Raw genomic sequence first — 12,283 nt, forward strand, 5'->3', positions numbered from 1 at the left:
CAAACCACTTAAAGGACTTGGTATCTGGCATATAAAACCCCTCAAAACTCAACAGCATATAAACCAAACAATTCAATTAGAAAATGGGCAAAATACATGGAAAGACATCTGGAATGGCCAATGAGCACATGAGAAGGTGGTCAACATCTTAGCTCTTAGGGAAATGGAAGTTAAGGCTCCGTGAGGTATCACTACACACTTACTTTCTAAAAACCCAAACAGAACAAAGCAGTGACATTACCAAATGCTGCAAGGACCGGGAGGAACAGAGCCTCATACATGGCTGGTGGAAATGTGAAATGGTGCAACCACGCTGGGGAGCAGCTTGACGGCTTCCTAAAAACCTCAATAAACAAACCATAGACTCAACCACCAAACTTCTTGGCATGTCCCAGAGAAATGAAAATATATGTGCACATGAAAACCTGGACGTGATTCTTCTTAGCAGCGTTGTGTTATCCCCAAACTGGAGATAACCATCGCGTCTGAGCTGTGCATGGCTGAACCAACTGCGTCTCGTCCTCAGCAGAAAAGGAACTGCTGCTGTACCTAAGCTCTTGGGTGGATCTGAAGGGAGTCATGCGGAGTGCAAAAAACCCAACATCCAATGGTTATTTACTGTATGATTCCATTTATATAACCGCCTGTCAACAGTATGGGGACGGAAGACAGATTAGGGATTGGCAGGGTTTAGCGGTGGGGGGTGACTGTTAAGGGGTAGCAGGCTGGAGACGGTGGCGATAGAGAGTTTTTACCTTGATTTTGGTGGTGGTGACGGAATCAGCCCCTGGGATCAAATGACACAGCCCCCCCCCACCCCACACCCACCCACCCGCACACTGTACCAGGTCAAGTTCCCGGCTTTGCATTACACTGCGGTGAAGATGGACTCAGTGGGAGACTAGGCGAGGGACCGCGGGACCGCGCTGTACTATCTTTGCAATTTCCTGAGCGTTACAATTAATTTTTAAATCACAGAAAAGTGGCTCACGTTATTGCGTAAGAGGAGAAGCCGAGAGACGGCGGACAAGCCCCCTGCTCGGTTTCGCGCGTCCGCACGACCTGGGGCGAGAGCGCGATCCAGGTGGCGCCGCGCGGGAGGCGCGTCTCGCGTGGAGCGCAGCCCACCCTCGCGGCGCGGGGCAGAGCCCGGGGAGCCGGCCCTGCGGGCGGAGGAGCCGCACTTGCTCGGCGTCGCGGGCGTCCGGTCCGCGGGGCGGCCCCGGGGTGCGGCTCCCCGCGCGTCTTGGGCGCGGGTTTGTCGGCTCCGCGCCGCGGCCGCTTCCGCTGCCCGCGCCCGAGCCGGAGCCCGGGTCGCCCCCGTGGCGCGGGGCGCCATGCAGCCTCTGAACATCACCCCGGCGCGGCTGTCCCGGCTGCTGCGGGAGCACAACCTGACGCGGGAGCAGTTCATCGCGCTGTACGGGCTGCGGCCGCTGGTGTCGGCGCCTGAGCTGCCCGCGCGCGCCAAGCTGGCCTTCGCGCTGGCCGGCGGGCTCCTCTTCGCGCTGGCGCTCTTCGGCAACGCGCTGGTGGTCTACGTGGTGGCCCGCAGCAAGGCCATGCGCACCGCCACCAACGTCTTCATCGGCTCGCTGGCGCTCAGCGACCTGCTCATCACCTTCTTCTGCATCCCGGTGACCATGCTGCAGAACATCTGGGACAACTGGCTGGGGGGTGAGTGCGCCCACCCCCGGGGCCCCCCGGAGCGCCCCCAGCCCTCCTCGCACCCCGCTCCCGGCTTCCCGATGCCCCTTCTCCCGCCGAGGCGCCCGGCGCCCCGAGCGCTTCCTCGCCCGCGCTCACGGGGAGAGAAGTTCTTGGCCGCTTGCGGTTCTTCTCGGAGAAGCTCGGGAAAGCTCCGGGGCCCGGTCAGCGGGGGGGAGTCGCGCCGCGCTCGTGATTTCAGCTCCCTTTCCCGTAATTACCAGGATGTTTTTCTATTTTTATATAAAAGTGAGGCAAGAAATATTTCAGCCCATAAAAGCCCCAACGTCCCCTTCACTGCCTCCAGGGCCAGGCTCACGCCCCAGGTGCAGGCGAGGCTTCCAGTTATCTGTAGTCCAGGCACATGCATGGACTTAAAACTTTTCAAAAACACATATAATACATTTGCAGAAAAAAAATGTCTTGGACCCGTCCTTTTAAAAAATTGGGTAACAGCGTCACGCAGGGAGAAGGAATCAGAAAGAACTTGCCCTCCTGACTGGCAAAGAGGAGAGTAATTTCTCCTTCCTTCCTTGGAAGGCGAGCAGGGCCGGAGGGAAGACACTTGGAGTCACTGAGTTAGTGACTGGGTGGCAGGCGGTTGGAGAGAACAGACACTGCTCTTCCCCAAATGACCCAGTCCTTCCACAGACAGCGAGAGAGCTTGTCCCCGTCACCCATAAACTGGAGTACAATGTAATCTCACCACTGCCTGCCGTGTACTTTGGGGAAGACGCATGGGGGTACCTGCACTTTCATGGGTGGGTGTGTTCTTGTGGCCACATCAAAATTCTTAGAAAGTGGTTGGCAATATAGAGAAAATCTGAGAAAAAGGGATCATTATGCCTCCAAACCCTGCCCTTCCCTCCTCTTTACTAATTCCGTTTAATGTCATAGAAAGTGCTTCTTTCATCCCGCCATTACCAATCTGAGATCTTCAGTTTATCTCCCTGTCATTACATTTCCGCCCAGTAATCTGCACTGGGTTTATTATTAGTGGGTCAGGATGCTAAAACCTTTGATTCACAGCTCTTCTATAATGTAAATATTTCCCCAAACGCATAAAACATTAGTGTACATAGCATTGACTTGAAAGTGACACATCATGCAGAGAGGTGTAAATTGATTTATGGATTGTAAACTTTCTCATGCGTGCTGATGCAATCATTGTACTCAGGCATTTTACAGTTGCCCAGTGCCACCAAGTCCATAAAATTTATGGGAAAACTTTTGATCATCCTATGTAACTTATTTTTTGAGGAAAAGGCACAGGAATTATTTCTAAATATTTGTGAAGACAGATTTAGGAAGCATACTTATATTGCTGGATGATTATAGCTCCATATTTAAAGGAAAACATCATTAAGTAAAGGGGGATCTTAAGCTGGAAATCAAAAGACCGGGATTCCTACTTTGGCTCTAATACATGTTAATTCAACATGTCTGGACCTCAGGTTTTCAATAAAATATTAGGGATTCTAGAAGCTTGGAAGCAGAAAGACACGTATCTTTAGCCCCTGGCCGTGCATGGTGGGCTGTGCTGCCCGAGGACTCAGGTGGGCACTGCAGAGGTTTTTCTCAAACTTTGTTTCCTTGCTTCCTAGTTCATGGAGGACAGACATTTCACTTTAGCTTCTAAATGCTGAAAAAGGGTAATGCATTGCTTATGCATTTTACAGGGTTAGTGTGAGGATAGACTATGTTAGTAAAAGTGCTTTGAAAAAAAATGGGTCATTCCATGAAAATGAAAGCTATTAATTCTGTTAAGGAGTGTTTAATTAGAGATGGCCTGTGTTTTTATCTGGAACCATATTTATAGAATAAATAGTCTTATATATAAGTCGGGTAGGCAACACCAAAATTGAAGTTCGGCGGAGAGGGGAGAGCTTGCAGAGGTACTGGAGATAGTGATGCAAAGGGAATTAGCCTGTACTTTATAGGATCCGAAAATAATTGCAAATCTGCCTCAATAAATTAACAAAAGAAAGTTCAAGGCAATGTAGTGTGAGTTGAAAATGAATTTGCGGTTCCTTATTTCAGGAAGCCACTGAGGATCTCCTTTATGGAAAAGCATTCTACGTTGGGAATCCAAAAATGAATAAAGCTCATCTATGCCTTTGTGGGCCTCAGAGAGTAGGGAATACCCGCAAAATGAGCAACAGTAGGACTTGATGGGAGAGAAACCACCTGGTGTGGGAGCGTGAATGGTGCAAAAGGCTTCACCAGGGTGGGGTGTTCAAGCTGGATCGTGAAGAATGATTCAGATCATTTCCAGCAGAGACAGGATGACGGAGTGTGTTCCAGGAACAGGGGTCAACCCACAGTTTGGAGGAGAGAAAGAAGATGACTCATTTTAAGAACATCGTGTAAGGCATTTCAAGTATATACTGTTTATATGTGAGGAATGGTGGGAAGTGAGACAGAAAGGTAGGTTCATGCATCGGGGAAAGGAAAAGTACTTTAAAAGTTAGATAAAACCTAAAATATGAATTCCCCTCAAATTCCTTCAGGGAGGCAGGGAGCATAAACAGAGCAGGTGGGAGACCCCTGGGAGGCACCAGTCGCAGGAGGACTCCGGGGCAGGACTGCCGCAGGTGGGGGTGTGCCCAGTACTGTCACTTCTTTTGTCATTGTTATTGCTGTTATTATCTTTTCCAGGGATTAGAGGAATACAGATTTTCATGAGGTTGGCATTTAATTCACATTTTAAAAGTACAGTGCGGTTGGGTGAAAGCAAACTTCTCTGAGTTTGTCCATAAATAAGTCATGGACCTCGTTGGTGACTTCCCAACAAAGTGTCTCTCTCAACGATTCGGACATTTCTGACAATGGCCGGGCTGAGAATGACCATATGACTTGCTTTTTTCCTCCTTTTTTGGGGCCACTCACCTGCCTTGCTAGGGACCAACAGCACCATGAGTCAGAGCCTGTGCTTCGACAGGGTCCCCCCAACACGAAAGCCTGATACGCACAGCTGTCAGTAATGGTTCTCAGACCTGGCTGCACAGACTGTCCTGAGAGGCTTCTAGAAATGACCCGTGCCAGCCCCAGACCACTGACTAGTCAGACTAGTTCCATCTGACTCTGTAGCCAGCTCGCACCGACTGGCAGAGCCCGCCGCGCACTGTCTCCCTGCACAGTTCCTCGTTCAGGGACATCGTGCTGCGGGCCTGAAATACGTCGTGTGGGAGTTCGCACCGTGGAAATCGGCAGCTACAAATTAGGCCTTTAAAAAAACCCAAAAACCGAGACCGTTGGTTTCCAGCTTCCTGCTCAGCGAAGAAATTGGGCTTCCTTTTGTACCGTGATGGCACCAGGGGAAACCAAGTGTATCATAAACATTTAGCTTTTCCACAAGGAGATAAAGGGTCCCCAGCAGCTAAGTTGCCCCGCACGGAGGCCAGCTGCCTCACAGGCGCTTTTACACACCTGTGTTGCCGGCCTAATCTCTACCTGTGGCCCACCGGCGGGCTCCCTTCCACACTACCCCCCAGAACTTGCTTCAGTATGGAGCTAGCAGGAGAGGGGCTCTTTGCCCCAAGAATAATGAATAGCATTTGCTTATGACTTTTATCACTCATGTGAGGAGGGCGCTGTGTTCCCAGCGCAGTTGCGAGTCCGGCCCGGACGCTCTGTGCCCGTCTGCCCTCTGATCTACTTGGTCCGACTCCAGCAGTGGACTTGCCCATCGTGCCCTTGTTCCGTGGAATTCCTCTGTCCTTCTGCAGGCTGCTCCTCCTTCTTTTATCTCTTTCTTCACAATATCTAGCAGTTCCTCCAAATTCACTGACAGAACATGCTTTGTTTTTTCTAGGTCAATTCAGTAACCATAGGTTAAGTTTCTGAAAACACTCCAGACACTTCGCTCCCTTCTCGAGGATTCCATAAACATCTCTTTTCCTTCTTTCTTCATGTCTCCATCTCTTTCTTTATGCTCTGCCTTTGATGGTTCTCACACTTCTGGTTACTTTTAAGAGGGTACCCTCCGAAGACTAGTATGCAATCTCTTCTCTCTCCTCATTCATTTCTGCAGTCTCATTCAAGGCTGCAGGCAGGACTCTCACCTCTTTGCTGATGATTCTGAAATCAGTGTCTAATCATTATTGGAGGCCACAGTCTCTCCCTGATCTGAAGACGAGGCATTTATTTGCATGTGGATATCTTATCAGCATCCAACACTGTCCCCTCAGCCCAGGCTCTACACCAGCAGTTCTCAACCTGTGGGTCACGACCCCTTTGGGGGGTCGAACGACCCTTTCACAGGGGTCGCCTAAGACCATCGGAAAACAAAAAGATATTTACATTACGATTCATGACAGTAGCAAAATTACAGTTATAGAGTAGCAACGAAAATAATTTTATGATTGGGGGTCACCACAACATGAGGAACTGTATTAAGGGGTCGCAGCATTAGGAAGGTTGAGAACCGCTACTCTACACTATTATTAGTAGTCCTCCAAGTGGCTCTTACATTCGGTATTTCCGGGCATCTGCTGTGTGCATGGGCTATCATAGGTGTGGAGAAAGTTGTGTCTTTGTGGAATAGACAGGTGTCAGAGCAAGAAAGGGAAGGAAGCATTTGAAGAAAAGAAAAGGAAGCATCTGAAGAAAAGCAGGGGTTCTAGACTGCACAGTGGGGACACAGTGGAAGTGTGGTGAGTGGGGTCTTGAATAAGATTGGAGGATGTGTCAGAGCCCAGATTGTTCAGGTCCGGGGTAGGGGGGGTCCAGCAGCATGGGACTGAGGCCGACTGAGGTAATGTGAACTTCAGGCGCGGGGTTGCGGGGGGTACATTCTGACGACCTCCCAGAAGGAGGCAGAAAGCCAGCTCAAACCCCAGCCTCCTCCTGGCCCTCAGCATCAATAGCATGAGATGGGGAGTGTGTGGGAGAAGGGTGGATGACGGCCTGGTAGGAACCCCCCCAGACTCTGAGCCCACCTCCATCCTGCTGTGGGTGTGGTCACAGCCAGGGGACGCGATGATATCCCCATGTCCCTTGCAATCCCGCCGAGGGCAGTGAAAAGAATTTTCTACTGGTGGCTGGCAAACTGGCTAAAGCAATCCCAAAAAAGGAATTCCAAAAATGCCCCAAGTATTGGTGGTGTCACTGGGAGACGCACGCATCCACACACACTTACCACACTCACCTGAAGACGACTCTTGGGTAAGAAAATGTAAAATTCATGTTCTCTGCAGCTGATATGAAAATTCCTCGTAGGGCCATGATGCTCGATCGTGGCTCGTGGCAGCACCCGCGAATCACCTGGGAAGTTTTCAAAACCATGCCTGGTTCCTACCCCTAGAGATTCTGCATTAATTCGTCTGAGTGTGATACCCAGCTATCAGATTCTCAGAAGAAAAGATCATTTGCAGCCAAGGTTGAGAACCACTGATGTCGTGCGAATGCTGACAGCACTGAGGCTTGGGCTGTAATGAAGGTTAAAAGAAATAATGGATGTCAAGTGCTCAAATAGCAGTGTGCCTGCCACATATACCAGTGAAATATTGTTATTATATTTTTTTATAAACAGGTACTGAAGTCAGAATGCTTGTAAAATGCAGAAGTAGGTTGCACAAATGGAGTCCAACGTAGAACGCTGAAACAATTCTTTCATTGTACGCTGCCAATTACACGTTTACTGAAGCCCTTTCTCATTTTGGAGTCTTTCAAGATGGATATGGAAAAAACTCAAAAATGATGACAAGATGGGGATATAAGATGTACAAAGGAAGGCAAAAAGAACTATTCTCTCGCCTGGAGAATAGAAGCCTAGTTCTAAATTAGCACACCCCATAACAAGGTTTTGCCCAGAGTCTAGTGCCTGGGGAGGGTGGGAGACGGGCAGCGTGGCCCAGGCTTCATCAGAGCAGGTCCCTTCTCTCTTTTGAGCAGATAGAGTTTGCATAAGTTTTCATATAAAAAAAATAAAAAATAAGGATTTTCCTAGGAGGAGGAACCGGAGTGGGAGAGGGAGGAAAAGAAAGAGCAGTCACTGTACACAGCATGAAAGATTTAGGTGAGTTTATATAGAGATTTCGAGCTGGCACATTGTGAAATGGGCTATGAAAGAAGTTGGCAAACTGTTATTTGGGGAAAAGATCTGAATTCTTTGGGCCAGTGAAGAGCAGAGGGAACAGACTGTAACTTCTATTTTATTATTTGATTAGGGGTTAGACATTTTCACTTATGCTTGCTATAATGATTTTCTATGACATGTCAGAAACTTTAGGGTTTCTGGGAAATTTTCAATATAGTGAAGTTAACAAATAAAAAATCGACAGTATTGGGGGCTTAAAAAATGTTTTACCAGGAATGTTAGAAATTATTGGCAAAGAAAACTTTCATTAAAGCAGAGACGTATAGTAAAAAAAAAAAAAAAAGGAAGAAGAAGAAAGAAATCAAAGGGAGGCCCAACAGCAACAGTAGTTTGGAAGTAAAACAAAAAGCTATCCCATGGGGCTAGCCCCTGGGTGATGTTCCCTAAAATCAGTTATGTACACACTTTGAGAAGAAAAGATGCCATAGGTCAAAAAAATTACTGAATTTTCTCCAGAGGTGGGAGGGTGGCAGCAACAGCGAAAGGATTTATATAAAGAGTCTGTCTACATAGGACAAGTGCATTTTACAGTTAAAATCGGGGTAAGAAAGGATTTAGCAATGAGAATGTTTGAAACATGTCACTGTGTGCCTCAGTGGCATAGAAAGAATGTCCTTTTAAATCTGCTTTCTCCAGAGTCCAGCTCAGTTCTTTACCCAGTGGTCGGCTTGCTAGGATTCCTGCTTGCAAGCAGAGAAGGCCGACATAAACTAGCTCAGGAAGACGGGGGGTATTCTGCCTTGTGGAACTGCAGGGCTCAGGGTTAGGGCTAGCTTCAGGCATGGCTGGATCTAAGCTCTCCAACAGCGAGCCCAGGCTTTGCCGTCCTCCATGTCTGCTCGGCTCACTTCTTTCTGTCCTGTGGTTTCGTTCCTGGGCTGTCTTCTCAGGTGGTGTGAGAAATGCTCCCCGGAGCTAGAGGCGCACATGTTCTTTAAACCTCCCTACCTCAACTCAAGTGACTATCCACAGACGGATGGATAAGCAAAATGTGATGTAGATACACAACAGAATAACATTCACCCATAGAAAAGAAAGAAGTTACGATATTAAGCATTATGCTAAGTGAAATAAGCCAGATACAAAAAGACAAATTTTATGATTCCACCATGGAATATCTAGAATAGGCAAATTCATAGGGACAGAAAGTAGATTAGCCATTACCAGGGGCTGAAGGAAAAGAGAGAGGCTCCTTCCTGGTAGCTCTGGAAAATTCTGGAGGCTTCCTGCCGGCTTGTCCCTGTTCTCTCACCCATAGAGCCAGTCATTGTGGCCTTAGCTGTGAAATCCTCTGCTCAGGCCTCAGTCATGTGCCCCAGGCTGGTGGGAGGGTGGCGGTGGGGTGGTCTGGGTCATCCCCTCCTGAATTACTTGGCCTGAGTAGAATCACCAGGGGGAAATTCAGGGGGACGGCTCCACCATGCTGGTCTCCCCATAGGCTTCACCCCCGTCTGACAGCCTTAGCGGAAGGCCTGGCGACCCTGCCTGGCAGAGGGGGAAAGGCCGGTGAGTAGCCAGCACCAGGCGGGTTCTTGCCCGGTCTCCTGGGAGACTGGCTGTCTCTCCTCCGTCTCCCTGGTGTGGCTTCAGCTGAGCACAGGACTTCCCACTGTGCTGCCACTGAAGGTCCAGCCACCGGCTTTTGTGTAAATCTGTAAAATCGCTCGGCTGTCGTTTATGGCGGGTTCCTCCTCTCAGAGTGACCTGTTGCCCTCACTGTGATCATCTGGCCCCTCGGGTTTGGCGGCTTCCTAGGGGACTAGGGACACAGAGAGCTGATACCATACCGATCTTGCTTTGCTGTCTGTGTAATGAACCTCATTGTCTCCGAGCCGGCTGAATCTGGAAGTGTGACAGGCCAGCCTAGCAACTGCAGTAGGAATGCTTGCGGCCCCGTTAGCGACCGTGCTGCTGCTTGGTGATGCCCCACACTTCACAGGAAGTGCTCCTGGAGGAAGGCACGCAGGGCAGATAAACATGTTCGGTAGAGCTGCCCACTGAGGTCTGCTGGACCGAGTTCAACCCCAGGGGGACTGGAAGCTCCGGAACCTATGTTGTCTTTGAAATCTTTGGTGTCCTCCCACGGGGCCTGAGCCCTTGAGTAGGGTACTCGGGATCAAGCTGAACCAGCGTTCTGAATAGCTTGTCCTGTCCACCTCTTCTGTCTGGGGTGGGTGTGGCCGTTTCCCTCCTCGCCCACATCGTCCGCAGTGGCCCAGCCTGCGTGCTGCTGTCCTTGGTGCTGGACGTTTGCCATCTCCCCTCTGCTAAGGAGTTAGTGAGGGGCGGCGAACGTGGTCCTAAAACTTCATCTCAGCAGTTCCCTCTCAGTCTGTGTCTCTAAAAATGATTCAGCAGAGCTGAACTTCTTGTTTCTTTTCCTGTCTTAAAACTAACGATTTCAGATAATGATTTGGAAGTGCTCAAGTGTTTATTGTTTTTAATCTATGCAAAACGAAATTTGGCTGGGATTCTGAGAAATACATCACCCAGTGTACAAGAAAGACTTCAGATCATTAAGGACTAATGGAAATCTCCTTAAAAGATAACATGTCTTGATATGCTAGGAGAAACAGTTTGGTGCAGTGAAAATGAACATGTACTTGAGAGTCAGACAGTCTTGGTTCTAATCCTGCTCCAACATTTATGAGCTGCTGTATTAACCGCATTATATCTGCCCCTGTTTGCAGACAAAGCAGAGAAGCTGTCCAGCAGTGCTGCTGCTGCCCCATAGTGGTGGGGGAACAGCAGAAAATGCAACAGAGATGCCGCTTTACATCATGCTGTATTTTAACAAAAATATGAACGCATATCCAGTTCTGACGACTTCACTAGGAAGCATATATGTACATATTTCCCTACAAAACCCTCCCATCTCTAAAACTTGAAAGACCCTTTCAATACATGTATGAAAAAAACATTAACATTATTTAAAAAAAAAACGTTTCCTTGTGAAATTGAGATGCATTTAATAATACCTGCAATTGGTACAGGTTGGCAAACACAGTGTTTGATATTGAGACAATTATTTAATTTCTCTTTGCCATGGCTTCTTCATCTGTAAGCTTGGGAAAATCTACATCCACTTTACAGGGCTACTGTGAGAATGGCCGATCCCTGTGTAAAGGACCCGACACTTAGTGGGTACCCAGTGAAAAGAAACGTGTTCACAGCTGTGAAAATTACTATTTAAAAAGTTAGACACATTTGTGGGTAGAATAGATTTATAGCTAATAAGGATTTTAGAGTTTTTTTTAAAAGACTGTAATTATAGTATTAGTTATGTCTTAAATACTTATGATATACATTTGTTAAAACAATGGTAAATAATCATATCCAGTTATAGGTTATTTTTAGTTAATGAAATCTTCAGTAATTACCCTGAAAGTATTTCCTTCTGTAGTCAAACTAAGAAAATTCCAGCCATTCATTTGTGCTCAGAAATAGATGAGTGCTTGCTTTCATTTGCCTCAGAAGCAGTAACACATCCCCAGAGGAGAATTAAGTGGTAAAACACTCATTGGGGCTGATAGAGGTTCTGGAATTCCTTGCAAGGCTCATGTGTCTTTCTAGGTCACCCAAGACTGGAGGCGCAATGTTATTAGTATTAGTACACAGCCGTCCCATGGCCCGCGCCCCTTCTTGTAATGCAGAACCTCAAGGTCCCTAACTTCTTTGTGCCAAACTCCCCATCCCACCTCACCCCAACAGAACCTCCCCCTATTATATGCCACCAAGTAGTTTTGGATATTCTTGCTGTCTAGCTCATGGGCTGAAGAGGTGCATGAGGGCACCTCACTTTGGTCACTGGGGTCGGGGCCACTGTGAGATAGTGACATCATTTCTGTGACTGCTGTCCTTTGAGCTTCCCATGTTGCTGGCACAGATTTGCTGGGATCTGGGCAATTCTAGGTGCTCTGCACCAAAGAGAAGGAGGAATAACAACAATGAAATGAATGCCAAACTCTTCATAAAGAGCTTACATGTGACACACATATTATTATCCCTATTTTACAGAGGATAAAATGGAGGCACAAAGAGATGGTGTCTGTGACTCTTACCTGTTCTACTACTCAAAACGTTGTGGATCAGAGACCACTGTTTTGTTTGCTCACAATTCAGTGGGTCAACAATTGGCTAAACTGGGCATTTCTTTTGCTGGTCTCACCTGGGGTCACTCATGAGACTACATTCATCTGGTGGCCTGATAGAGGCTCGTGATTTTAGATGACCTGAGCAGGGACAGGTGAACTCTGTCCCAAGTGGTTTCCCTTCCCGAGACCCAAGGTCGGAAGTTGCATAAATGTCACTTCTATGATAAAGCTTCTATGATCACTGGCCCTAAGATTGGGGAAATAGACTCCTACACTTGACGAGAGAAGTGGCAAAGTCACATTGAAAAGGTGGGTGGGAGGGCACTTGATAGGAGAAATTTGCAGCCCCCACCTGCTTCTGCCCCATTTGTGCAGTGTCACC

The 12,283-nt window shown here is 48.0% G+C and overlaps 1 protein-coding gene and 1 long non-coding RNA gene across 2 annotated transcripts in view; one reads left to right on the plus strand and one right to left on the minus strand.

Moving 5' to 3' along the window:
* Nucleotides 1-893: 893 nt before the first annotated feature.
* The window catches only part of QRFPR (pyroglutamylated RFamide peptide receptor), a 33,949-nt gene continuing 22,559 nt past the window's right edge, over nucleotides 894-12,283 (plus strand). Inside the window, exon 1 of the mRNA XM_019668927.1 lies at nucleotides 894-1,677. Within this exon, the coding sequence (XP_019524472.1) occupies nucleotides 1,338-1,677 (340 nt within the window). The 5' untranslated portion in view covers nucleotides 894-1,337. The remainder of the gene's footprint in view (nucleotides 1,678-12,283) is intronic.
* LOC109396838 (uncharacterized) lies at nucleotides 4,084-9,251 on the minus strand. The gene is made up of 3 exons (XR_002126928.1): nucleotides 8,972-9,251; nucleotides 6,857-7,136; nucleotides 4,084-5,977 (listed from the first exon to the last, which is right to left on the minus strand). It is a non-coding gene; the product is annotated as an uncharacterized LOC109396838 (long non-coding RNA).

Source organism: Hipposideros armiger, unplaced genomic scaffold (genome assembly GCF_001890085.2).
Source record: "Hipposideros armiger isolate ML-2016 unplaced genomic scaffold, ASM189008v1 scaffold_1, whole genome shotgun sequence".
Classification (NCBI taxonomy): domain Eukaryota; kingdom Metazoa; phylum Chordata; class Mammalia; order Chiroptera; family Hipposideridae; genus Hipposideros; species Hipposideros armiger.